This window comes from Muntiacus reevesi, chromosome 2 (assembly GCF_963930625.1).
Source record: "Muntiacus reevesi chromosome 2, mMunRee1.1, whole genome shotgun sequence".
Taxonomy (NCBI): Eukaryota; Metazoa; Chordata; class Mammalia; order Artiodactyla; family Cervidae; genus Muntiacus; species Muntiacus reevesi.
In genome coordinates this window covers 71,425,653-71,453,422 of record NC_089250.1, presented here as the reverse complement: position 1 = coordinate 71,453,422, position 27,770 = coordinate 71,425,653, and the positions used below count along the sequence as shown (strand labels likewise).

At 43.7% G+C, this 27,770-nt stretch overlaps 2 protein-coding genes across 2 annotated transcripts; one reads left to right on the top strand and one right to left on the bottom strand.

The window, feature by feature from the left end:
• Positions 1–510: 510 nt before the first annotated feature.
• On the bottom strand, positions 511–2,673 carry LOC136158010 (sodium/potassium ATPase inhibitor SPAI-2-like). Its single transcript, XM_065919794.1, has 3 exons — positions 2,543–2,673; positions 907–1,668; positions 511–670 (listed from the first exon to the last, which is right to left on the bottom strand). Exons 1-2 carry the CDS (start codon positions 2,622–2,624, stop codon positions 908–910), a joined length of 843 nt encoding a protein of 280 aa, XP_065775866.1. The 5' UTR covers positions 2,625–2,673; the 3' UTR covers positions 511–670; position 907.
• Positions 2,674–21,481: 18,808 nt separating this feature from the next.
• WFDC5 (WAP four-disulfide core domain 5) lies at positions 21,482–23,800 on the top strand. Its single transcript, XM_065919793.1, has 3 exons — positions 21,482–21,566; positions 23,428–23,568; positions 23,661–23,800. The coding sequence occupies exons 1-3, from the start codon at positions 21,482–21,484 to the stop codon at positions 23,798–23,800; spliced, it is 366 nt and encodes a 121-aa protein (XP_065775865.1).
• Positions 23,801–27,770: the final 3,970 nt, after the last annotated feature.

Sequence of the window (27,770 nt, the reverse complement as noted above, 5' to 3'; positions counted from 1 at the left end):
TTGCTTCACCCAAAGGAATTGTGTGTTATTGGAGGTCATCTCAGGCATGAACAGGTGAAATGTTTCGAGAGCAGGGATTTCCTGGCATCTGTCTTTCTGTCTTCTTGGAGGATACAGATTCATGGGAAACATTAGAGAAAGGGAAGGAGGGAGTCAGAGATTTAGCCAGGAGGACTGACTGGTCACACTGGCAGGGTTGATCACAGCCCGGTCAGAAGTGGAGGTCAATGGGAAGGTTTGGGGGTTTCTTTCCCTGGTTCGAGGTCAGAGGACAAATGTCTAGGTTTCCATTTCCTGGTGAAACGGAGGCTGCAGTTCTTGGGTTGATTTTTGGGTTTCTACAGTGAACCCTAGGAACAGGCCTCTTGTTCCTGCCCCTGCTCTCCTTCACACCCCAAGAACATCTGCCATGGGTCCCACTCCACTCTCCACCAGGAGCAGGAAGTCTCAAACCCACACCCAGAGCTCTCAGGAGCCCAGAAGTCATAAGAGCCAGAAACAAATGGAGTTGAAAGCAGTCTTTTATTGGAAAGTTCATGAGGGAGGCAGTCCATGCTCAAACTTGGGCCTCCTGGGCGAGAGGAAGAAGGGGCAGTGTGGGAGAAGGTCATGCTACAGGCACTGGGGCCTACATCCCTGGGGACATCACAGTGCTGCAAGAAGACTCTACCTGGTAGAAGAAAAGAGAGTCGGAAATGTGAGTCAGCAGGTGAAAGACTCAGAGGCAGTGGGAGGCAGGACCAAGTCTACATGTCATCCTTCTCAGGACCCCAGTTATAGCCTCTGAGACCCCTCAGTCTCTCCATCACCTCCCCATGTCCTTTCCCCCACTAGCCTAGGATCACCCTCCACCAGTCAGCCTCTCTGTGCCCTCACGGGTCACCCTTTCCTCCATCCAGTTCTCACCTCACCGGGGATCCATACAGGTCTTCCCACAAGAGCCTTCACAACACTTCTTGGCTCCTGGGCACTGAGCATCTCTCAGACACTTGTTAGGGGGATTCATCATGGTGCACCGGATCAGGATCCTGGGGCAGGAGCCACGTTTAATGAGGAATGGACCTCCTACTCGGTCTTTTTCTTTGACTGGATCTTGTCCTTTGACTGGATCTTGACCTTTGACTGGATCTTGTCTTTTGACTGGATCTTGACCTTTGACTGGTTCTTGTCCTTTGACTGCATCCTGTCCTTTGACTGGATTTTGTCCTTTGACTGGTTTTTGTCCTTTGACTGGATCTTGTCCTTTGACTGGTTCTTGTCCTTTGACTGGATCTTGACCTTTGACTGGATCTTGACCTTTGACTTGATCTTGTCCTTTGACTGGATCTTGACCTTTGACTGGATCTTGTCCTTTGACTGGATCTTGTCCTTTAACTCTATCTTTTCCTTTGACTGAATCTTGTCCCCTTACTGGTTCTTGTCCTTTGACTGGATCTTGTCCTTTGACTGGTTCTTGTCCTTTGACTGGATCTTGACCTTTGACTGGATCTTGTCCTTTGACTGGATCTAGACCTTTGACTGGATCTTGACCTTTCACTGGACCTTGACCTTTCACTGGACCCTGACCTTTCACTGGATCTGGTCTTTTGACAGGATGTTGACCATTGATTGGACCCTTTCCATTGACTACAACATTTCCTTTCTTAGTGCCTTGACCTTTTGGGTGACCTGTTGAAAGAAATATCCCTACTATTACTAATATTTAGACCAGCATGTCTGCTTCAACTATCTAGTCTTTCCTCCAGGTCCAGCCACTGCTCACTGGGGTGTCCCTTAAGCTGAGGGACACTGAGACAGAGGAGACTCACCACCCCTAGCTGGGGTCTGCACTCTCAAATGACTGTTCCCTGGGCTTTGGGGAAAAGGTCCATAAGACCAGGTTTCCTTTGGGTGTCCGTTTCTTCCCCTCACCCTCCATTCTGGATCCTGGGGCCCTCATGAGGACATGCCAGAGAGGAGTGATTTTCAGGAGATGAGGACACATTGTCATCTTTGAGGAAACTTGGTGGAAGGGCAAGGAGCTGTGAGACACATGCCAGGAGACCTGAGCTCCAGCCTGGCTCTGGAGATTGCCCTGACAATTCCTCACCTCACTCTGGATCTCAGTGTCCTGCTTTGGAAAACAAAAGTCTTCAGACTCCATGATTTCTGAGGCCCTGTTAGTTCTTAACCTTCCCTTACAGGACTGATGACTCAGGTACTTTGATGGAGCAAATAGGCAGGGAAGAGACGCCACCCAGGGCCCAGATTCCTGGGGCTCCTCAACTTCATTTCATGTTCTGTCCAAGTATCAGTGCTTGAGACCAAGGTCATGTTACAACACTCCTTCCACAAACAGCCCTGATTTCTCAGTCCTGGGGCGGAATGTACATGGAGTCTAGTGGGCAACTTCCTACTTCTCTGGATACACTCAAAACTTTAGCCTGCTATCCAGGCTGAAGAGTGGGCTCCAGCTCTGCATGCTGCCCCTTGTCAAGACCCAGGCCCCTAACAACCTCTCCTCAACCCAAGCCGGCCTCACCCAGGCCACTTGTTCACTCACCTCTTACAATAGCTGCCTCTGCCACCAGCATCCCAAGGACGAGAAGGACCACCACCTGGACCAAGAAGCTTTTGGTCTTCATGTTGTCAGGAAGGTGTATGACTGAGAGCTGAAACTAAGCCTAGTTTTATGCAGCTTCAGCTTGGTCAGGTGCCAAGGGTGGGTCTGTGGTTTCACAAGGGATAAGACTTACTTTTTCTTAGTTCTACCAGGAAATATCCACCCCCATCCTGGGAGGGAACTTGGGCCCTTCCCCAGGGATTATCCACGGGGAGATATGGTGTCTGTTACTTCATTTCTAATAGGCCCAAGAGCTGTCTCACATTCTCACAAAGAAGTCGGGCTGGCTGGTCTGTAGGCATCATCATGACCAAATTCTTTATACTTAAAGAGTATGAAACCCAAAGGAGAGAGAGGAATCATCCACAGTCATTCAACAAGTCAGTGGTAGGTCCGGTGTACTGTTTTCATAGCCAAGGTGTTCCCCCATTACTCCCCGGCTCCTGCAAGCCCCACCCAGACCTACCCTAACAATTTACCCTTCCCAGCATCACGCTAGTCTTTTCTTTCAATCTCCCTCTGATCCCAAGAAAAACTCCCAAAGGCAAATTTGCCTTGAACGTTTAATGACTAATCATTATACTTTTCCATTTCACAGTCAGTCTCTGAAACGCACCAAGAAACGAATAGGGAAGGCGGCATTTGACATCTGGAGTGGCATGATGCTCTTGAAATCACAGTAAGAAGAGAGGGAACACCCAGAAAGGGAAGAAAATAGAACTCATCTATAAGGTGGAATCTACAGTGCATGCATCCAATATGGCTTCTTCCTTTTTAAAACAGGCACCCTGTGTCTTCTGAAGGACTCCTGTTTCTTTGTACCATCAATTTAGGAATCTAATGGGGATGCTGATCATGAAAGCTTGACACCCAGTCACAGATCAGGGTGTGTGTGTGTATGTGGTCAGTTGACATCCTTTATTTAAATGGACACTAAGGGGAAGTCCCTCATTTTGGTAAAGGTAAGAGAGATGAGCCTGGGAACTCCTGAAGCTATGGTTCCAGTCTGGGAGGAAGGCAACTGTTTGAGAAAAATAAACTTAATTCAATTAGAAAAGCAGAGAAATGATGGTAAGAGAGGTTTTGGAAGGGACTAAGCTTTGGAAGTCAGCCCTTCATTCCCCTCTATCTCGAGAGCAGTTCTTCCCATACCTTTGCCGTAGTTCGGTTATGACCCAATGAACTGCCTAAGCTAGTCTGAGTTCACATTTTGTCACTGCTGTCATAGTTCAGAGTAATAAAAATGAATACACAGAAGTTAGATATTGTCAGGAACAGAAATGAAGTGTGGAAATACTAGTTGAGTTCTGGGTGAGACAGGGATGAAAGCAAACTAAGTATTTTATAGTCAAATATTTGTTTAAATCTCCATCCTTTGTCTCTTTGGACTCAGACATCATGCCCACCAATGTTGCTGAAACATTAAGGAGCTATAATAAATGCAAGACATTGGAGTTGGCAGGCTACTTAAAAAAAAAAAAAACAACCCTCATCACAAAATAAATTATACAAACAAAAAAAAGTGTGTAGAACTTATATTCTTTAAAGAATTAAAGCATTAAAATGGCAGCCTGTACTCACTTACCAGGTATAAAAGGAGACTATTTCCTGTATATAGGCCCTATCAATATTTACTCCTCACCAATTTCTTCCCTCTCCATCTTCCACGGAGGTAACCACTATCTTGGATTTTCTAATTTTCTGTTAACTCAAGCATCTTGCCCATTTCTAGCTGGGTTGTCTACCTTTTTCTCATTGTTTTGTAGAGAGAAGAAACTCTCACTCATTACTAGTGAGAGTGAATATTCATGGAACCTATTTGAAAATAAATTTGGCATCAGCTAGTAAAATTAACCAGTCCATCCTAAAGGAGATCATTCCTGGGTGTTCATTGCAAGGACTGATGCTGAAGCTGAAACTCCAATACTTTGGCCACCTGATGCGAAGAGTTGACTCATTGAAAAAGACCCTGATGCTAGGAGGGATTTGGGGCAGGAGGAGAAGGGGACGACAGTGAATGAGATGGCTGGATGGCATCACCGACTCGATGGGCATGAGTCTGAGTAAACTCCGGGAGTTGGTGATGGACAGGGAGGCCTGGCGTGCTGCGATTCATGGGGTCACAAAGCGTTGGACATGACTGAGTAACTGAACTGAACTGAACTGAGTAAAAGTAAACATGAGCAAAATCTTTTAGATTTTTGCCAATCTGATGAGTAAGAAGTGATACACTGCTGAAGTTTTTAGTTAGCATTTCTCTATCAATTATTTCAAGCATTTTTCACATCTTAAAAGCCACTTATATTTCTTTATCTGAAAACTTCATTTCTTTTGCTCATTTTCCTATATAGTCATTAGCTTTTTTCTTCTCAACTTCTAAGCACTCCTTACATATTATAAAGGTCTTTATCTGTGATAAGGTTTGCAAGTAAAAATTTTAACTCATTCTTGGTGGCAGTGGTGGTGAAGTCGCTCAATCGTGTTCGACTCTTTGCGACCCATGGACTGTAGCCCACCAGGCTCTTCCATCCATGGGATTATTCCAGGCAAGAGTACTGGAGTGGGCTGCCATTTCCTTCTCCAGGGGATCTTCCCGACCCAGGGATTGAACCCGGGTCTCCCATATTGTAGACAGACGCTTTACCGTCTGAGCCACCAGGAAGTCAGGGTGGCACTCTTTTCTCCTCTTATCTAGAGATTACCTACTGTTGTCTGTTTATTTCTGCTCTGGATTTCTGAACTTCTACTTCATGATATCCTTAGATTGGTGAAACTGGTTCATTAATCTTTTTTCAATTTGTGTGCCAAAAAAAATCTTAATGGTACAAATGAGTCATAGAAAAAAATAATTTTCCAAACTGAAACTGACACAAGAAAAAGTAGAAAATCTGAATAATACTGTAACCATTACAAAGATGGAAACAACAGCCAACAATATTTGACCAAATTAAAGCATCAGGATTAGACCTCTTCATAAGAACTCTTCATTAGACCTCTTACAAGGCAATCAAGGAACAACTAATTCTAAAATGACATAAATAGAGGAGGAGCCAAGATGGCGGAGGAGTAGGACGGAGAGACCACTTTCTCTCCTAGAAATTCATCAAAAAAATAACTGAACGCAGAGCAAACTTCACAAAACAACTTCTGATCGCTAGCTGAGGTCATCAGGCACCCAGAAAAGCAGCCCATTGTCTTCGAAAGGAGGTAGGACAAAATATAAAAGATAAAAAGCGAAACAAAAGAGCTAAGGACGGAGATCCGTCCCGGGAAGGGACTTTAATAGAGGACGTTCCCAGACACCGGGAAACCCTCGCACTGGCGGGCCTGGGGGAAGTGTTGGAATCTCAAGAGTTTGAATCAGACTGGGAGGGATAGAATAAATAAAACCCACAGATTACGAGCCTAAAAGCAACTCCCAGCAGAAAAGTACCCCAGACGCCCGCATCCGCAACCAGCAAGTGGGGGCGGAACGGAGAGGAGCGGGCGGCATTACTTGGGGCTGGATCCGGGCCTGAGCGCCCTGAGGACAATCAGAGGGAGCTTTTGTGAGTTCCCAGCTTGAACTGTGGGACAGCAAGAGAGAGAGAAAATTAACCGGCCCGAACACACTGCCGGCCGTTCGCAGAACAAAGGGACCGAGATTCTGGGCGGCCGAAGCCCGCCGGGAGGGTCGCGGTGAGACGGAGGGCGCGGGCGCCCGACCGGGGCGGGCGGGAACTGGGGCTGGGGACGCGGAGGGCAGAGGGCTCACACGCCCGACTGGCGCCGGCGGGGACTGAGACTGGGACCGCGCAGGGCAGAAGACGCGCCGCACCCGGGGAGAGAGCACCCGTCAAGCGCCTGGCTGCCTGGGCCGCTCGGGCGGCGTGGGGCCGGAGCGCGGGCCCAGCTTTGTGTGCCGCGCTTTTGTGAATCGCCCGAGGGCTGGAGCCGCGCGCACCGTGGCGCGCGCTTCAGACAGAGCAGCCCGGAGCCTGAGCAGCGCAGACCGAGAAAAGGGCGCAAGCCTCTCCCGGGAGCGCCGGCCCCTCCCCGCACAGCCCCTCCCCGCACAGCCCCTTCCCGCAGCGCGACGGAACTAGCTACCTGAATAAGAATCCACCTCCGCCCCCTGTGTCAGGGCGGAAATTAGGCGCGGAAGAGACCGGCAACAGAACCCAAATAAACAAAGGGAACCGCTTCAGAAGGGACCGGTGCAACAGATTAAAATCCCTGAAGAAACCACCGACTGACTACACCGGAAGGGCCTGTAGATATCGAGAAGTGTAAGCTGGAACGAGGAGCTATCTGAAGCTGAGCCGAACCCACACTGACCGCAACAGCTCCAGAGAAATTCCTAGATATATTTTTTCTTTTTTTTTTCTTTTTTTTTTTTTTTAAGTAAGGAAAAAAAAATTTTTTTTTTCTTTTTTCTTGGTTCTCTTTTATTTTCCTTTAAAAATTCCTTATTACTCCCCCATTACTCCTTAACTTTCATAGATTTTTACGATTTTTTTTAATTAGGCAAAACAATTTTTTTTCTCTTTCTTTTTTCTTTTTTTTCTATTTCTTCTTTTTCTTCTTTTTTTTCTGTTCTTTTTTCTTCTTCTCTTCTATTTTCTTTTTCTTTTTCTCTTATTTCTTTTAAAGCCCTCTAGCACTCCTTTTACTACGCCTTAATTTTCATTTTCAATCCACTATAACCTTACAGAAGAAAGGGGAAAAAAAAAAAAAAGAAGAGAAGCCCTATTTTTATACCAAACTTCATATATATTTCTAAAATTTCTTTTGTGTGTTTTGGTTTTTGTTTTTAATATAGTATTTTTAAGAGTCTAACCTCTACTCTAGATTTTTAATTTTTGTTTTTCAGTATATGATATAAATTGTGAACATTTAAGAATCCAATATTCAGCTCCCATTTTTATTCACGAGTGTGTTGATTATTCTCTCCCAATCTTGACTCTGTTTTCTACCTCAGAACACCTCTATTTCCTCCTTTCCCCTTCTCTTCCCAATCCAATTCTGTGAATCTTTGTGGGTGTCTGGGCTACGGAGAACACTCTGGGATCAGACAACTTCGTAGATCTGTCTCTCTCCTCTTGAGTCCCCCTCTTTCTCCTCCTGCCCATCTCTATCTCCCTCCTCCCTCTCCTCTTCTCCATGTAACTCGGTGAACCTCTCTGGGTATCTCTAACGGGGGAGAAACTTTCCACCATTAACATAGAAGTTTTATTATCAGTGCTGTATAGTTGGAGAAGTCCTGAGACTACAGGAAGAATAAAACTGAAATCCAGAAGCAGAAGACTTAAGCCCAAAACCTGAGAACACCAGAAAACTCCTGACTACATGGATCTTTAAGTAATAAGTGACCGTACAAAAGCCTCCAAATCTGCACCGAAACCAACCACCACCCAAGAGCCAATAAGTTTTAGAGCACGACATACCACGCAAATTCTCCAGCAACGCAGGAACATTGCCCTGAACGTCAACATACAGACAGCCCAAGGTCACACCTAACACATAGACCCATCTCAAAACTCATTACTGGGCACTCCATTGCTATCCAAAGAGAAGAAATCAAGATCCGCATACCAGAACACTGACGCAAGCTTCACTAATCAGGAAACCTTGACAAGCCAATCGTCTAACCCCACCCACTGGGTAAAACCTCCACAATAAAAAGGAACCACAGACCTGCAGAATACAGAAAGCCCACTCCAGACACAGCAATCTAAACAAGATGAAAAGGCAGAGAAATACCCAACAGGTAAAGGAACATGAAAAAAGCCCACCAAGTCAAACAAAAGAGGAGGAGATAGGGAATCTACCTGAAAAAGAATTCAGAATAATGATAATAAAAATGATCCAAAATCTTGAAAGCAAAATGGAGGTACAGATAAATAGCCTGGAGACAAAGATTGAAAAGATGCAAGAAATGTTTAATAAAGATCTAGAAGAAATAAAAAAGAGTCAATTAAAAATGAATAATGCAATGAATGAGATCAAAAACACTCTGGAGGGAACCAAGAGTAGAATAACGGAGACAGAAGATAGGATAAGTGAGGTAGAAGATAAAATGGTGGAAATAAATGAAGCAGAGAGGAAAAAAGAAAAAAGGATCAAAAGAAATGAGGACAACCTCAGGGACCTCTGGGACAATGTGAAACGCCCCAACATTCGAATCATAGGAGTCCCAGAAGAAGAAGACAAAAAGAAAGGCCATGAGAAAATACTCGAGGAGATAATAGCTGAGAACTTCCCTAAAATGGGGAAGGAAATAGCCATCCAAGTCCAAGAAACCCAGAGAGTCCCAAACAGGATAAACCCAAGGCAAAACACCCCAAGACACATATTAATCAAATTAACAAAGATCAAACACAAAGAACAAATACTAAAAGCAGCAAGGGAGAAACAACAAATAACACACAAAGGGATTCCTATAAGGATAACAGCTGATCTATCAATAGAAACCCTCCAGGCCAGAAGGGAATGGCAGGACATACTGAAAGTAATGAAAGAGAATAACCTACAACCTAGATTACTGTACCCAGCAAGGATCTCATTCAGATATGAAGGAGAATTCAAAAGCTTTACTGACAAGCAAAAGCTGAGAGAATTCAGCACCACCAAACCAGCTCTTCAACAAATGCTAAAGGATCTTCTCTAGACAGGAAATGCAGAAAGGTTGTATAAACGTGAACCCAAAACAACAAAGTAAATGACAACGGGACCACACCTATCAATAATTACCTTAAATGTAAATGGGTTGAATTCCCCAACCAAAAGACAAAGACTGGCTGAATGGATACAAAAACAAGACCCCTATATATGCTGTCTACAAGAGACCCACCTCAAAACAAGGGACACATACAGACTGAAAGTGAAGGGCTGGAAAAAAATATTTCACGCAAACGGAGACCAAAAGAAAGCAGGAGTCGCAATACTCATATCAGATAAAATAGACTTCCAAATAAAGGATGTGAAAAGAGACAAAGAAGGACACTACATAATGATCAAAGGATCAATCCAAGAAGAAGATATAACAATTATAAATATATATGCACCCAACATAGGAGCACCGCAATATGTACGGCAAACACTAACGAGTATGAAAGAGGAAATTAATAGTAACACAATAATAGTGGGAGACTTTAATACCCCACTCACAACCATCGATAGATCAACTAAACAGAAAATCAACAAGGAAACACAAACCTTAAATGATACAATGGACCAGCTAGACCTAATTGATATCTATAGGACATTTCACCCCAAAACAATCAACTTCACCTTTTTCTCAAGTGCACACGGAACCTTCTCCAGAATAGATCACATCCTGGGCCATAAATCTGGTCTTGGAAAATTCAGAAAAATTGACATCATTCCAGTCATCTTTTCTGACCACAGTGCAGTAAGATTAGATCTCAATTACAGGAAAAAAATTGTTAAAAATTCCAACATATGGAGGCTAAATAACACGCTTCTGAATAACCAACAAATCATAGAAGAAATCAAAAAAGAAATCAAAGTATGTATAGAAATAAATGAAAATGAAAACACAACAACCCAAAACCTATGGGACACTGTAAAAGCAGTGCTAAGGGGAAGGTTCATAGCATTACAGGCACACATCAAGAAACAAGAAAAAAGCCAAATAAATAACCTAACTCTACACCTAAAGCAATTAGAGAAGGAAGAAATGAAGAACCCCAGGGTTAGCAGAAGGAAAGAAATCTTAAAAATTAGGGCAGAAATAAATGCGAAAGAAACTAAAGAGACCATAGCAAAAATCAACAAAGCTAAAAGCTGGTTTTTTGAAAAAATAAACAAAATTGACAAACCATTAGCAAGACTCATTAAGAAACAAAGAGAGAAGAACCAAATTAACAAAATAAGAAATGAAAAGGGTGAGATCACAACAGACAACACTGAAATCCAAAGGATCATAAGAGACTACTACCAGCAGCTCTATGCCAATAAAAAGGACAACTTGGATGAAATGGACAAATTCTTAGAAAAGTATAACTTTCCAAAACTGAACCAGGAAGAAATAGAAGATCTTAACAGAGTCATCACAAGCAAGGAAATCGAAACTGTAATCAGAAATCTTCCAGCAAACAAAAGCCCAGGACCAGATGGCTTCACAGCTGAATTCTACCAAAAATTTAGAGAAGAGCTAACACCTATCTTACTCAAACTCTTCCAGAAAATTGCAGAAGAAGGTAAACTTCCAAACTCATTCTATGAGGCCACCATCACCCTAATTCCAAAACCAGACAAAGATGCCACAAAAAAAGAAAACTACAGGCCAATATCACTGATGAACATAGATGCAAAAATCCTTAACAAAATTCTAGCAAACAGAATCCAACAACATATTAAAAAAATCATACACCATGACCAAGTGGGCTTTATCCCAGGAATGCAAGGATTCTTTAATATCCGCAAATCAATCAACGTAATACACCACATTAACAAATTGAAAGATAAAAACCATATGATTATCTCAATAGATGCAGAAAAAGCCTTTGACAAAATTCAACATCCTTTTATGATAAAAACTCTCCAGAAAGCAGGAATAGAAGGAACATACCTCAACATAATAAAAGCTATATATGACAAACCCACAGCAAGCATCACCCTCAATGGTGAAAAATTGAAAGCATTTCCTCTGAAATCAGGAACAAGACAAGGATGCCCACTCTCACCACTACTATTCAACATAGTGTTGGAAGTTTTGGCCACAGCAATCAGAGCAGAAAAAGACATAAAAGGAATCCAGATAGGAAAAGAAGAAGTGAAACTCTCGCTGTTTGCAGATGACATGATCCTCTACATAGAAAACCCTAAAGACTCTTCCAGAAAATTACTAGAGCTAATCAATGAATATAGTAAAGTTGCAGGATATAAAATTAACACACAGAAATCCCTTGCATTCCTATACACTAACAATGAAAAAACAGAAAGAGAAATTAAGGAAACAATACCATTCACCATTGCAACAAAAAGAATAAAATACTTAGGAGTATATCTACCTAAAGAAACAAAAGACCTATACATAGAAAACTATAAAACACTGATGAAAGAAATCAAAGAGGACACAAACAGATGGAGAAACATACTGTGCTCATGGATTGGAAGAATCAATATTATCAAAATGGCTATTCTACCCAAAGCAATCTATAGATTCAATGCAATCCCTATCAAGTTACCAACGGTATTTTTCACAGAACTAGAACAAATAATTTCACAATTTGTATGGAAATACAAAAAACCTCGAATAGCCAAAGTAATCTTGAGAAAGAAGAATGGAACTGGAGGAATCAACCTGCCTGACTTCAGACTCTACTACAAAGCCACAGTCATCAAGACAGTATGGTACTGGCACAAAGACAGAAATATAGATCAATGGAATAGAATAGAAAGCCCAGAGATAAATCCACGAACCTATGGACACCTCATCTTTGACAAAGGAGGCAAGGATATACAATGGAAAAAAGACAATCTCTTTAACAAGTGGTGCTGGGAAAACTGGTCAACCACTTGTAAAAGAATGAAACTAGAACACTTTCTAACACCATGCACAAAAATAAACTCAAAATGGATTAAAGATCTAAATGTAAGACCAGAAACTATAAAACTCCTAGAGGAGAACATAGGCAAAACACTCTCCGACATAAATCACAGCAAGATCTTCCATGACCCACCTCCCAGAATATTGGAAATAAAAGCAAAAATAAACAAATGGGACCTAATGAAAATTAAAAGCTTTTGCACAACAAAGGAAACTATAAGTAAGGTGAAAAGACAGCCCTCAGATTGGGAGAAAATAATAACAAATGAGGAAACAGACAAAGGATTAATCTCAAAAATATACAAGCAACTCCTGAAGCTCAATTCCAGAAAAATAAACGACCCAATCAAAAAATGGGCCAAAGAACTAAACAGACATTTCTCCAAAGAAGACATACAGATGGCTAACAAACACATGAAAAGATGCTCAACATCACTCATCATCAGAGAAATGCAAATCAAAACCACAATGAGGTACCATTACACGCCAGTCAGGATGGCTGCTATCCAAAAGTCTACAAGCAATAAATGCTGGAGAGGGTGCGGAGAAAAGGGAACCCTCTTACACTGTTGGTGGGAATGCAAACTAGTACAGCCACTATGGAAAGCAGTGTGGAGATTTCTTAAAAAACTGGAAATAGAACTGCCATATGACCCAGCAATACCACTTCTAGGCATACACACTGAGAAATCCAGATCTGAAAGAGACACGTGCACCCCAATGTTCATCGCAGCACTGTTTATAATAGCCAGGACATGGAAGCAACCCAGATGCCCATCAGCAGATGAATGGATAAGGAAGCTGTGGTACATATACACCATGGAATATTACTCAGCCGTTAAAAAGAATTCATTTGAATCAGTTCTAATGAGATGGATGAAACTGGAGCCCATTATACAGAGTGAAGTAAGCCAGAAAGATAAAGAACATTACAGTATACTAACACATATATACGGAATTTAGATAGATGGTGGCGATAACCCTATATGCAAAACAGAAAAAGAGACACAGAAGTACAGAACAGACTTTTGAACTCGGGGAGAATGTGAGGGTGGGATGTTTTGAAAGAACAGCATGTATATTATCTATGGTGAAACGGACCACCAGCCCAGGTGGGATACATGAGTCAGGTGCTCGGGCCTGGTGCACTGGGAGGACCCTGAGGAGTCAGGTGGGGAGGGAGGTGGGAGGGGGGATCGGGATGGGGAATACGTGTAACTATATGGCTGATTCATGTCAATGTATGACAAAACCCACTGAAATGTTGTGAAGTGATTGGCCTCCAACTAATAAAATAATATTAAAAAAAAAAAAATGACATAAATAAAAATAAGAAGCAATTCCCAGTTTCTTATGTTTTATGAAGTAAACATAATCTTGATATCAGAGCTTAATAAGAACTTATACCAATTATATGTCAAAAAGTTGTTTAAAAATAAAATTATCAACAAGGATTCTATGAAAAAGGAAGATTTGTTAAAAAGTGAAATTTTAGCAAATTTCACTCATAGAACACAGATTCATGAATATAAAAATCAACAATGTTCATAAAATTCCAAACAAATCTACATATAATTGCTAGAATCAATGAGAGTTTATCATAACAGATGCATACAAAGGAAATGTACAAAAATCAATGGTACAAAAATCAATGGTACAAAAATCAATATACATTAACAACACAAATCAGCAAATGAAATTTTAATAATTTTTATAATCATATAAAATATGAAAAGCTTATAAATATATGTAATAAGTTTTGTGCAGAATCACTACAGAGAAAAGTATAAAACTTTAGTGAGAGACATTTTCTAACACTCCCAAATCAGGTATGTATACCATGTTCATGGATTGGAAGACTCAATATGATAAGCATGGCAATTCTCTTCAAATTGATTTTTAGTCTAAATGCGCTCAAACCCCCAGAAAAGTTTTTTACAAAAGTAAACCAAGAGAAACTTGGCAATGCAATTCTGAAATGCATACAAAAAATGCAAAAGGCAAGATAGCCAAAATACTCTTGAAGAATAATTTAATAAGACTTGATGTAGGAGATATCAAGCTTTTTTTTAAAGCTGTAATAATTATGATAAAGTGGTATTACAACAATCATAGACAGATATGCAAATGAAACAGAATAGAGAGTCCTCAAACAGATGACTGCACATGATGAGAGTATGTTTCTAACTTGGCTATAGTAAATAAATATCACTATGGTCATATTTAGAATCCTGCACATCATAATATTAATATACATTCCCTAAGTGGCTGAAGGAGGATTCAGGTTAAGAAGGTAGGATAGAAGGAAAAAGAAAAATAAATAAATGTTGATTTACCAAAAAACTCATCATGTCTCATGGAATTCTATTACAATTACAAATATATTGCCAAAAAAATGAATATCACTAGATCTCTGTCTACTGTCTTCCAGTGATGTCTATGAAATCTTACCAACAGAAAAAAAAAGGTGGAGAGTACTATATGGGTTTTGATAATATTTCAGTTGAACATTCCTGTATATTAAAATACTTATGTGTAAAAAAGGAAAAGGGTTTGAAGGAATATCCACTGCTGTGAATACTGGTTACATGATGATGATGGGAGTGGAAACGGGACAAGCATGAGTAGCTCTGCCTTCATCCATATTACTTTCTAATTTTTTTTCTTGTTATAGTTGTTGATGAAAGCTCAGTTAACAATTCAGAAGAAAGGGAATTTTATTTGAACCAGACTGAGGATTATAACCCGGAAGAGAGACTCTCAGAAAGCTCTGAGAAACTGTTCCACCACGTACAAATTGAAGGCACAGTCATACACATTTTTGAGACAAAGGATCATACATCAAAATGACATCCTGATATTTTATACAAAGTTCACCGAGGACACACAGTGCAGGTAAGCCCGTGTAAAGAGAGCGGGAAGTCTGTGATCCCCGCAGAGTTGGGAAAGAATGCTATCCTTTGAAGAAATTGTATTACTGATGTCAGAAGAAAGGGGAAAATGTTATCTTTATGGTCAAGCAAACACTACTATCTTCGAGGAAGTTTGTTTAATATATAATGCAGGCACACACTACACACTAGAGAGGGAGGGAAGAGGCCCAAACGGATGCAGACAGAGAATTCTGTGTTTAGTTTTTTCTTATCCTGCCAGGAAATAAGAATTTTATTTCATCACAGCAAATATCTCTTATATTCTGAACATAGCGAAAAAAGAAAATTAAAACTCATAATTTGTTGCTGTTGTTTAGTCGCTAAGTTGTGTCCAACTCTTTTGCAATCTCAGGGACTGTAGCCACCCCAGGCTTCTCAGTCCATGGGATTTCTCAGGCAAGAATACTGGGGAGGGTTGCCATTTCCTTCTCCAGGGGATCTTCCCGACCCAGGGATCAAACTCACATCTCCTGCATTGGCAGGCAGATTCTTTACCACTGAACCACCAAAATTCATTATAGGTTAGAATAAACCACTCTAGTAATCACGTGAGTGGAGAAACCAGAGTAATTAAGAGTTGCATCAAAAGAAATGATTATATATACATATAATCATTAATGTAAGTGTTACAAAGGGATGTTTAAAATATGTCATAATGTAAAAGCAAAACAGTGCATCAATCAGAGGCCGTCAAAAGAAATCATCTAGGTAGTTCAACCAGAAAAACAATTTCAGCTATTGTATGAGCACATCGCATTGTAAGAACCCGAATCACGTGTGAAATCCTGGATATGAAAGAGTCTGGGAAAAGATAGGCATTTGATTTACAACCCCTGCAGGAAGGCATTCTGGGAGCAGCTGAAATGCATGCAGATGCAGACACTGCACAGTACCTGCCATACCCCAGCTCCCTCCCATACTTACACTTCCAGCTTGAAACTATTCACCTCTCAGAAGGCAAAGTGCCCACCTTGAGTGGGAGCTGAAGTGAGTGGGTCTGAGATAAGTCAGGCAGGACACAAGAGCTGGGAGATGTGAATAAAATCAATAGAGAAGAATGCAGGGTATTTATGAGAGCAGAAGTTACCTTGCAATGCTGGAGTAATATCTCATAGTGGCCAGGGCTGATGGTGGGAGCCCTCCTCTCTCAGACAAGTACCTGAGAAAGAGAAGTCCATCTATGTGTCAGGAAAACTGCAACAGAGGAGGGAGCCCTTGAGCTAAATTAAGAAACCTATTACTTCCAACCCTTCCCACTCAAATAAGATACTCCTTTCAAAAGATAGTTCTTGACTCTGATTTTAAAATGAGAAAGAAATTTGGAAATCGTATAAGCTGTATAAAGAGACTCCTTTTTAAAACAACAGAAATGAGAAGCAAACCTTCAAAGCATTTGAAAGAGGAGTTTTTAAATCCCCAGTAAAATATCACCACAAAGCTGAGAAAAAATTATAAGCTAAAATAGATTTTTAAAACTAGTGAAGCAAATGAAAGGTATGAGGAGAAGTGAAAGTTGCTCAGCCGTGTCCAACTCCGCTAACCCATGGATTGTAGCCCACGCGGCTTCTCTGTCCATGGAATTCTCCAGGCAACAATAATGGAGTAGGCAGCGTTTCCTTCTCCAGGGGACCTTCCCAACCGAGGGATTGAACCCAGGTCTCCCACACTAAAGGCAGCTTCTTTACCATCTGAGCCACCAGGTAGGCCTAAAAGTATGAGGAACAATCATAAGACAGAAATATAGAAACTCAAAGAGGAGATAGCAAGGTAACAGGAAGATGTGAAATAGATACTGATGGAGAGAAGAGCATTGAAGAAAAGGACAAAAATATTTCATAATAAGGAACAAGTAAAGTAAGGAAGAAAAAGGGAAACATAAGAAAAGCATATAACATAAAATAAAACTAAAGAAAGAAGTAGCTTAAAAACACAGTCTTAAATATTAAAAAGTCAATGAAGGTCCACCAGACAGGAAAATCAAGTCCTACCAGGAAGAAAATCAAGTCAAAAACAGAAATTATTTGAAACAATGTTTGAGGAAAATATTTATGAAATAAAAGGTTTCAGTCTACATATTAAAAGCTCACATTATAGTAAACATAAGGTAAATGCAGGTGAGTGGTCTTTCAAGATAAAAATAGAAGCCATCAGGAGGCCAACACTCTCCCCTCCAACTAAAAAAGAAACAAAACCTTAAAAAATCAGGTTGTAAGATAGCAATGCTCAATGCCAGAAAATAGTGAAGCAAAACTTAGACACTCTAGGAAAGAAAACATGCACAGAGGATTTTTGTACAACTAATTTGTCCTTGACCGAAATATATTTCTAAATGTGCAAGAACTCAAGAAATATTGTTTCTGAGAACTTTCCTGGGGAGTTTCCAAGAGACAAGATTTAGTCAATCAAGAGACGTTTGCAGGAATTAGCAACATGATTATTACTGAGTACTGAACATTTTAATTGTGGAATTAAGTCTGATGAAGGAGTAATAAACAGTATGTAAATATGACCTTCTGTGATAATCTACAAATAGCAAAATTTCCATCAGATAGGAGGATGAGGGAGAGAGGTAGCTCAAAGAATAAGTCCATGAACTGCTTTATGTATAATAGCCTCAAGTCAAAGGATATTTAAAACACATAAGGTTCAACAGAATTAAAAATTTGTGCATCAAAGGTTCCTATCAGGAGAGTGAGAAGATCCTGCTGAGAAGAAGCAACAAACCAGCTCTGATAAGGGCCTGTGACCCAGACTATAGGAAGATCTCTCACCACTCCACATTCAAAAGATGAACACCCCAATTTAAAAATGGGCAAAGAACTTAGACATTCCTCTGAAGATACACAAGTGGCCAGTGAGCACCAGGTAAAGATGCTCAACATCATCAGTCATTAGGCAGAGGCAAATCAAAATCACAAGATACCACTTCATACCCAATGGTGTGATTATAAGAAAAAAATTTAATGGAAAATGACAAGCATCGGCTAGGAGGTGAAGAAATTGGAACCTTTGTACATACTGGGGAAGAGGTAAAATGGTGTCAACTCTGTGGAAAACAGCCTGACAGTTCCTCCAAAAGGTCAGCATAGAATCACCAGATGACTCAGCAGTTTCACTCCCAGATGTATATGTAAAAGAACTGAAAACAGGAAGTTCTGGTCCATGACTGAGACACAGGAGGCTCCTCAACTCACCTCCACCCCTGCTCACACAAAGTTGACAGCTACAACACAAAGCCATTGAAAGAAATCCAGTAATGAGTTCAGCCAGTGCTACATATTGGGCAAGCAAGAAAATACTCACATTGGAGAGGGGCTTGGCACACCCTCAAGCCACGAAGAACAAAGAAGGCGGCTTGGACAATTACAAGGGTTCGAGACACAACCAAGAGCTTGGGAAGGTGGGACAACAAGGTTCCTCTCCTATACATGGTCACATGGTCAAGACTGGAAGACATTGCTATTCGATCTAATGACTAGAAGCCAGTACAGACAGTGGAGGAAAATGAAGTCTCCACACTGGGTCTTGCACATTTGAAAATCCCTTCCCCACACCTGCAGGTAGCTCCCTACTGGGCACACCCACTTTCACTGCAGGCTCCAACCCAGACCACCGACCCTCAGTTCTGCTCCACCAGGCCTCAGCTCTGCTAGCCCTGCCATCTCACCTCGTTATGTCCCAAGAATATCAGAAAGTGTTGCTGCAACAGTTTACTGGGAGGTCCCTGCTCTTTACGCATCTTCTCTGTTGGAGTCTGAGATTCAGCTCCACTGGCAGGCACTCCATCTTCCTGGATGGCATAGTTACCTCCTTCCTGTGGACTCTTTAGAGAAATAAATGATAAGCCAAACGCCCTGAGTCTCTGATATGTTAGAATAACTTAGTGGCATGAGCCATCCTCTCAGCTCAGTTCACTTCAATCTCTCAGTCGTGTCTGACTCTTTGCAAACCCATGAACTGCAGCATGCCAGGCCTCCCTGTCCATCAGCAGCTCCCGGAGTTTACCCAAACTCATGTCCATTGAGTCAGTGATGCCATCCAGCCATCTCATCCTCTATCATTCCCTTCTCCCGCCTTCAATTTTTCCCAGCATCAGGGTCTTTTCACATGAGTTAGCTCTTCCCATCAGGTGGCCAAAGTATTGGAGTTTCAGCTTCAGCATCAGTCCTTCCAACGAACATTCAGGACTGATTTCCTTTAGGATGGACTGGTTGAATCTCCTTGCAATCCAAGGGACTCTCAAGAGTCTTTTCCAACACATCACTTCAAAAGCATCAGTTCTTTGGTGCTCAGCTTTCTTTACAGTCACCTCTCACATCCATACATGACTACTGGAAAAACCATAGCCTTGACTAGATGGAACTTTGTTGACAAAGTAATGTCTCTGCTTTTTATATGCTATCTAGGTTGGTCATAACTTTCCTTCCAAGGAGTAAGCGTCTTTCAACTTCATGGCTGCAGTCACCATCTGCAGTGATTTTGGAGCCCAGAAAAATAAAGTCTGCCAATGTTTCCCCATCTATCTGCCATGAAGTGATGGGACCAGATGCCATGATTTTAGTTTTCTGAATGTTGAGCTTTAAGCCAACTTTTTCACTCTCCCCTTTCACTTTCATCAAGAGCCTCTTTAGTTCTTCATTGCTTTCTGCCATAACAGTGGTGTCATCTGCATATCTGAGGTTATTGATATTTCTCCCAGCAATCTTTTTTCCAGCTTGTGCTTCATCCAGGCCAGCCTTTCTCTAGACAATAATAATTTGGGGGTAGGGAAGACTTAAGGGGTGGCAAGAACCTACAGTGGAAGAGGGACTTTCCTAGACAGACCCCAATGACCTCATGGCTCTGCTGTCCATGCACTGGTCTCGCAGTCCTGTTCCAAGGAGGTGCCAAGGAAGTTCAAATTCCTGGGAGGAGACACTCTGAGTGACTTCCAGAACAATGGCCTGGAAGTCAGTCTCAGCTCTGCCCTGAACTTGCTGTGTGACCTCAGGAATAACTCTCCTTCTCTGAGCTTCAGTTTGGGGTTTGGATTTTTATTGAACTTGCTTGTGAGCAACAGCCAAGTAGTCTGTGTAGTTTGTAATCAGGAATAAAAATCAGCCTCATAAAACTTTCCTTCTAAAGAAAGTTGCCAAGGGGATGCCAGAATTCCCAAAGTCACATCAGATCATGAACTACAGGGCCGTTCTTTTCCTGAGAGCTTAGAAGACAGCATGAGGCTAACCCCCCGGGAGCACTTCCTGACTGTGAGGGTTGTCCTGGACTGGAACACTCTCTTCCTTTCTCAGGGTCAGAGGAGGGATCGCCTCACTTCTGAGAACAGGATGGGGATCATGGAGAAGCGATGTTCCCATGGAGAAGACGTCCCAGCCTAGTTAAGAATTAACTGTGTCCTTGAGCCAGCCCCCTCCCATCTACACCGACTCTTCTCTCATCTTTCAGACAGGAGGGTGAGGAGAATGTCCCTGATCTCCTCCCGTTCTGGTGAGTTATTCAGGTTCAGTACATTTCCGCTTGGGGCTCCTTAGGACTCTGAGGGCCACTTGTCTCTCTTCCACGAAACACAGGAGCCGGATGATGTGAAATCTAGGCAGAGGGCGGGGTGGGGGTTGGGTGCGGGTTGGCTGAGATGACCTTTTGCTCAGGATCCCTTAGGGCCAGGGAAGGGGTCCCAGAGGCCACCTTCATGCTCTGTGACTTATCACCGCAGCCAAACCTAAAGCCTCACTCTGTCCACCTCTGAATGCTCAGCCAGTTCCAGGCAGAGGGCAGTTCTACCAGATGCCACTGGAGGTGATCTTACCAAAGGCAGAGTGGTCTCTCTCTCTCTCATCCACCGGAGCCCTAGAGGAGAGACCAGGGCTGGCCCCACTCACCGTTCCAGCCTGGGCCAGCCGTCTCTAGCAGAGAGCGCTGACCCTAACGCGAATGCCTCCCTTCACAGGTCTCAGAGCTCTGCAAATCCTTCCTGGTCATTCAAAGCTGACTTCTATCCTCCACCTAAGCCACTGCTGGGCCATCAAGATGTTAGAGACCCAGGAAAGGGACCACCTGACTCAACAACTCTCACCCTTCATACAAATGAGAAAAACTGAGGTTCAAACATGAACAAGGCTTGTCCAAATCACAACCAAGTAGGAGATACAGGTATAACCAGATTCCAACCCGTGACACCCAGGGAAGGTCCTCACCCATCATCAATTCTTGCACAAGCACCCTTGCACAGTTGCTCTTGGGCAGGGGGTGGGGCCAGGATGAGGCAGACACATACCACTCTGTTTATCCCCTCTCCTTCCACCCTCAACTCAGTTACTCTAGCCTCCCCGAGGTTAGTAGGTATTAATCTGGGGGCCTCAGCATTCTACTTTATCAGGTGTCGGCAACAGAAACATGAGGGCCCAGAGCCTCCTCCTCCTGGTGGCTCTCCTGGGTTTGGGGAGCCAGTTACCTGCTGCCTTGGGCAGGAGGAAGGGAGGTGAGTATGGGTAGGTTCCTATGCTCCAGGGACAGAGGTGGTTTCTACCTTTTAGGAGAGAATAAGAGTTTGGGGGAAGGCAGGCAATGAAGTGTAAGTGTGTGTGTGTGTGTGTGTGTGTGTGTGTGCCCGCTTCTTAGTACTTCCAGCAGCTTGCCTCTTGTCTGTACATCTTCATGCCTGTCAGCCTGCTTGCATGTGCAGCTGTAAATGTCTTCTTGCCAGTTTCCCGGTGCTTGCCTATCTACACGTCTGACTGTAGGACTGTGTTCACACGCATACATCTCCCTCTGGTTATATGTGTAGCTTTGTGCCTGAGTGTCAGTGTGATCTGAGTCTGCCCATGTATCCCTAGGGACGACCGCACACATGTGTGTCTGAGCCTGCATGGGCGTCCATGTGAGAACACGTGTCCTGTGCCTCTGCAGAGGGTTGGAGGGGACGGTCGGTCCCCGCTCTTTGGTGTCTCCATGGGGGTGTCTGGACCTGTGGGTCTGCACAGCAGGGAGATGATCTTTTCTGTCATCCTCCGTGGCCAACTAGGTCTGGTCTGGCCCCCTGCCCATCTTGTTTGTGTCTTTCTCTAGGCTTCTCTGTCTCCCAGCCCAATCTGTGAAAGGGTCTCCGGAGTTGAGTAGGTGGCGTGGTCTCTGGGATTGGGGATCTGTCAGAAGGAAGCTCTACCTACCCTATCTCTCCTCCTCCGCTTCCTTTAAAAGGCTGAGTCTGACCTCTCAACAGATGGGAGAGGCTGGGGCTGCAGAGATAGTCAGAAAGGTGCCTCCCCACCCAGGCGATGCCTCCACCTCCATCCCTTCTGTGCCTATAACACTCTGACCACACCGGTGTGTGTACATGACTGTGTCTCTGTGTATATGGCTGTGAGTGGGGAGCCTGGATTTGGAGAGAAGGTTAGGGAAGGCAGATGGAAACTTGAGAGTAATGCACGGGGCAAAAAACAGGGCCTGCAAAAAGAAGCAGCTTGGAGCTGATCAGGAGCCGCCAAGTGGAAACAGGGTAGACGAAGGGACCAGACAGACGGGCTGGGGCCAGACCAGGCACGATCTAACTGCCCAGGTGGAGATTTTGAACTTCGTTGTTTTTTTTTTTCTCTGCCTTTTACGTCATCTGAGTCTCAAACCAACCCTGGGAGGATGCAGTCTAGCTTCCCATTTCACAGAAAACCGAGGCTTGGAGTACAAACCAAACTAAAACAACAGCAACAAAAAAAAGCCTTGCCGGCCATTTACAACAGCATGGATGGACCTTGAGGGCATTATGCTAAATGAAATAAGTCAGACAGAGAAAGATAAATACTGTATGGTATCATCTAAAAAAAATCAAGCTCATAGATACAGAAAAGAGTTGGTGGGTTTTGCCAAAAGTAGGGTGTAGGGGTGGGAGTGAAATGGGTGAAGGGGGTCAAAATGTACACACTTCCAGATATAAAATAAGTCACAAAGATATAATGTACAGCCTGGTGACTGCAGTTAATAATGCTACAATTCACATTTGGATGTAGCTGAAAGAATTGATCTTAAAAGTTCTCATCACAAGAAAAAAAATTATAACTATGTATGGTGACCGACGTTAACAAGACACTGTGGTGATCATTCTGCAGGACATACAAAAATCAATCATCACGTTGCACACCTGAAACTAATATAATGTTACATTTCACTTTAGATGTCAATAAAAAATAAAAAACAAGCAAGTCCATTCCAAAATTAAAAAAAAAAAATTGCAAACGATGGGCAAAGAAGTATGGAGTGGAGAATTTAGATGGCCCGATCCCCAGGACAGCGCTTATACTGAATTCTGCACTGCCTCCAGTGGCAAAATCTGGGGAGTTCTCTTACAGAGAAGCCTGGGGGCTGCCCACCGGATGACGGGCCCTGCCTCCCCTCGGTGCCTGATCAGTGTCTGCACGACAGCCAGTGTCCCTCAGGGATGAAGTGCTGTCGCCGAGCCTGCTTCCTCCAGTGCGTGCGGAAGGTCTCAGGTAAGGGTCCCTCTCCGCCTGCCGACCGCCAGCCAGACCCCGAGCCCCAGGCCCGGGGCGCCGGCAGGACTCCCCCGGCCCCTGTGTTGCAGTTAAGATGGGCAGATGCCCCGAGGACCGTCTGCGCTGCCTGAGCCGCGTGCAGCACCTGTGCTCCAAGGACTCGGACTGCCAGGGCCGGAAGCGCTGCTGCCTGGGTGCCTGCGGCCGGGACTGCAGAAACCCTGTCTGAGGTAGGGCTGCGTGGGCCTCGGGCCAACTCCTTCCCTCTCTGAGCCCCAGCCCTAAGAGATCCCTCCAGTTCAGCCAGCTGAACAGGAACCTTCCCAGAAGCCTGGGCCTCCTGTGGCCAGCACTGGAGAAGTGGATGGGGTGGGAGGGGTCCTCCTAGGATGACAGGAACCGGGTGTCCCTGTTCTCTCCTTGTATCACCTGGACCACGGCCCTAATGCGCTGAGCTTCAGTTTGCCCCTGTGAAGGAAGGTGGGGGGTCCTGCCCTCATGGGCTGATGGGGTCTGGACGGGGGAATCAGACCCAGAACCCAGAGCTTTATTATGGAAAGGGGGTTAACCTTTTCCTTCTCTCTCCTCAGGCTAATTCTGGCTTAGGATCCATAACTCTGAACCTCGGGATGGGGTTCTCTGAAGGAAGATATGAAGATGGGTGGGGTCTGGGACCCAGCAACCCAGAGAAAAGCCCCTCTGCCAGTGGAAATTCCAACCTTCTAATAAAGTCTGTTCTAGAAAAATTTTCCAAACGTCAATCTGTTCACAACGTTCGCCATACCTGTAAAATAGCATCATGATATTTTGTATATTGCCTGTACTCCTATTGACCTAATGTTTTTCTTCCAAGGGACTCACTTTTGTATAAAAATAAATTTACTTGAAAAGAGAAACTGGATATCACTACTTTAAATGGGATAAACAGGGTCACTTGTCACAAAGAGAATGTAAGTGTAAAAGCAGATGCAACGAAAGCAATGAAGTTCCATGTAAGTAAATCATGTCTGATTAAATGATATGAAATAATAATATTAGATTCTGGCTAGATAGTGCCACCTGCCTGTGAGCCTGAAGCCTGCTCTCTGTCTCTCTGTGATAAAGGATGATTAACGAGGGTTAAAGAGACGTTAAAGACACAGACCTCTAATCTGGGATATTCTTGCTGGTATACTCAGGTTTGAAAAGAACTTTCTCGATGCAAAGGTCACTGTTGTACGATGTTGCATCCAGACACACCCTAAGATCATTTCAAATTGCTCCACATTTGGGGAAATGTTGTCTGAACAGTTGCGATGCCATTATTTATGGGTGGGTCTGACTCTACCATTGGATAATAAGTCACTGGCCTCTATTTCTTGTGGGCCTGGTCCATGGCCAGAGCTTAATGAGTGGCGGTGTTAAGGGAATGACAGCCATCCCAAGTGGCACTCGTGGTAAAGAACCTGCCTGCCAATGCAGGAGAGGTAAGAGATTAGGGTTCGATCCCTGGGTCGGGAAGAGGCCCTGCAGAAGGAAAATGGCAACCCACTCCAGCATTCTTGCCTGCAGAATCCCATGGAGAGGGGAGCCTGGTGGGCTACAGTCCATAGGGTAGCAAAGAGTCAGACACTACTGAAGCGACTTAGTGCACGTGGATACACACACACACACTCACAAACACACACAGCCATCCCAACGGACATTCTAGAGAGTGATCCCCAGCAGACAGCAAGCAGGAAAAGAGGGAGGTCCATCCTACAACCAGAGGGAAATGAATTCTGCCAACACTCTGTGAGCTGGAAGAGAAACCCAAACCCCAGATGAGAATCATGACCCTGGCTGACACCTAACTTCAACCTAGTAAAACGCTGAGTAGAGAATCCAGCCATGCCATGCCCAGATTTCTGATCCACAGAAATTATGAGGTGATTAATATCATATTTCTTTAAGTTTCTAGGGAGACCAGGTTCCAATCCCTGGTTGGGGAACTAGATCCCACATGCCACAGCTAAGAGTTTGCATGAAGTGAAGTGAAGTCGCTCAGCTGTGTCCTACTCTTTGAGACCCCATGGACTGTAGCCTATCAGGTCCCTCCGTCCTTGGGATTTTCCAGGCAAGAGTACTGGAGTGGGTTGCCATTTCCTTCTCCAGGGGACCTTCTCAAACCAGGGAAAGAATCTAGGTCTCCTACATTGCTGGCGGACACTTGACCGTCTGAGCCACCAGGGAAGCCCTGGTATTTGCATGCTGCAACTAAAAAAAAGAAAAAAGAACCCTGCATGTTACAAGTAAAAGAGCCCACATGTGGGGCATCCCTGGTGGTTCAGATCATAAAGATTCCACACATCGCAGCTAAGACCTGGTACGGACAAATAAATAAATATTAAAAACAACCAACACCCCCCCAAACAAATACCTGGATTTTGAAGACTTAGCACAAAAATGAAAATGTAAAATATCTCATTCATAATTTCTTTATTGATTCCATGTTGAAATTATATTAATAATATGGGGGTGAAATAAAATATACTAGTAAGACTAATGTTACCCCTTTCTTTTTACTGTTTTTAAAAGTTGCCTTAAGAAAAATTTAGTTTATTTGTGGCTCACATTACATCTATCAGACAGTGGTGGCCTAGAGGACACAGAAGTCGACCATACGACCTTGAGCAAGTCACCTCACCTCTCAAAGCCTTACATTTCTTATCTGCAAGATTGGAATAATAATAATAATGCCTATGTCACAAACATTTTGCAGTTTAAGAGATGAGGTCTATACGATATTGGAACCAAGGTAAGTTCCCAATAAATAAATCATCATTATTAATAACAATATCTATAAAGTAGGAAACCTTTCTTGTATCTTCCTAATTTCCAGGACCAGGCACACAGCAGGTGTTTAATAAAAGCTTGTGGGTCACACACCTTGACAAAGCTCTTTGGCAGGGTTCTGTCTCACCCTTGCCACCGTGAATCAGGAATTCTGTGGGCAGGTGAGGACACTGAATTTCGGGGGCAAAACGATTTGTTTCAGGCTTCCCTGTTTCAACATGTCCCTGCTGAAATATTGGAATATGTGAGCCCCCATCCCAGGTCCACAAGGTCTAGCTAAGTGCCCTGAGCAAGTGACACTTGTGAAACAGGGAACAGAAGACCCTGTCGGCAAGAACTTAGATAAGTCACCTGAAGCCCAGCCCCTGGCCCATAGTAAGCACTCAACTAAGGAAGCTATTATTACTTCTGTCCTCTACAGGGACCCCCCACCAAATTACCCCTCATCCCCTGGCCTCTGACTTGGTGAGGATGCCCGGGCTCTGGGGGCCCAGTCTCCACACACCCCGCTTCTTCTCTCAACCGAGTCCGGAATAGAAACCACCGCTTCCGGGCTCCCTCCCCGGGCAGCGGCAGCGATCAATAGACCTCAGCCACCGGGGACGGAGGAAGGCTGGGCAGAGGCTGCAGGCTGCAGAGGCGCAGAGGGGCCGCGGGGCAGAGCGCTCCCGCCGGAAAGCGGCTCTCCAGCCTCTGCGCCTTAGGGAACCAGACAGCTCGCGGCGCCCTGGAAGGGCCCCTACAGGTAAGGGATCTCCCTTGGGGGTCGGGAAGCGACAACGAGGTTAGGGGAAGGGGCGTGGGCTGCAAGAACGGGAAGCCAGGCTGCCCCGAGGTTCCCAGTGCCCGCGGCCCCACGATGAGAACTCCCTCAAGGAGTGAGCAGCGTGGAACTGGTTGAGCTTTGGGGCTGTCCCATCGGCTCATCCGTACAGAAGGAGTAGCAAACCTCCCAGTCAGGGTTGGTGGAGGGGTTAAACTCAGTGAAGTGTATCCAGAGCCCAGAGAATTGTCCAGCACATAGTAGGTGCTCAAAATTAATATATGGAGAGTCTTGAATCAAAAAGTCTAGTCTCCAGCCTCAACTGTGCCATGGGGTAGCTGAATAATAATTTTCAGCAAATCATTTAATCTTTCTTACTGATATTCAGATTCTTGTCAGAGAAAGTTCGTTAAATTATTCATCCTGTTTCATAGAGCAGGAAAGTGAGTTCTAGAAAAAAGGAAAAAGAATTTGCCCACAGTCATGTGCCTAATTGGTGATGGAACTGGATTAGAAACCCCATCTTTTGACTCCAAGTCCAGTAGAGGCATAGGAACTGCATCACATATGTATTTATTGTGCACGAATTATGTGCCAGGAATGGTGCTGCCCATAAGCAATT

Bases quoted from the DNA above. Each gene is read 5' to 3' on its own strand.
- LOC136158010 (XM_065919794.1), bottom strand. From the start codon at position 2,624: ATGAAGACCAAAAGCTTCTTGGTCCAGGTGGTGGTCCTTCTCGTCCTT. The intron at 1,669-2,542 runs GTGAGTGAACAA...TTCTTTCAACAG, and splicing joins AGAGGCAGCTATTGTAAGAG to GTCACCCAAAAGGTCAAGGC.
- WFDC5 (XM_065919793.1), top strand. From the start codon at position 21,482: ATGAGGGCCCAGAGCCTCCTCCTCCTGGTGGCTCTCCTGGGTTTGGGG. The intron at 21,567-23,427 runs GTGAGTATGGGT...GTTCTCTTACAG, and splicing joins CTTGGGCAGGAGGAAGGGAG to AGAAGCCTGGGGGCTGCCCA. The intron at 23,569-23,660 runs GTAAGGGTCCCT...CCTGTGTTGCAG, and splicing joins GTGCGTGCGGAAGGTCTCAG to TTAAGATGGGCAGATGCCCC.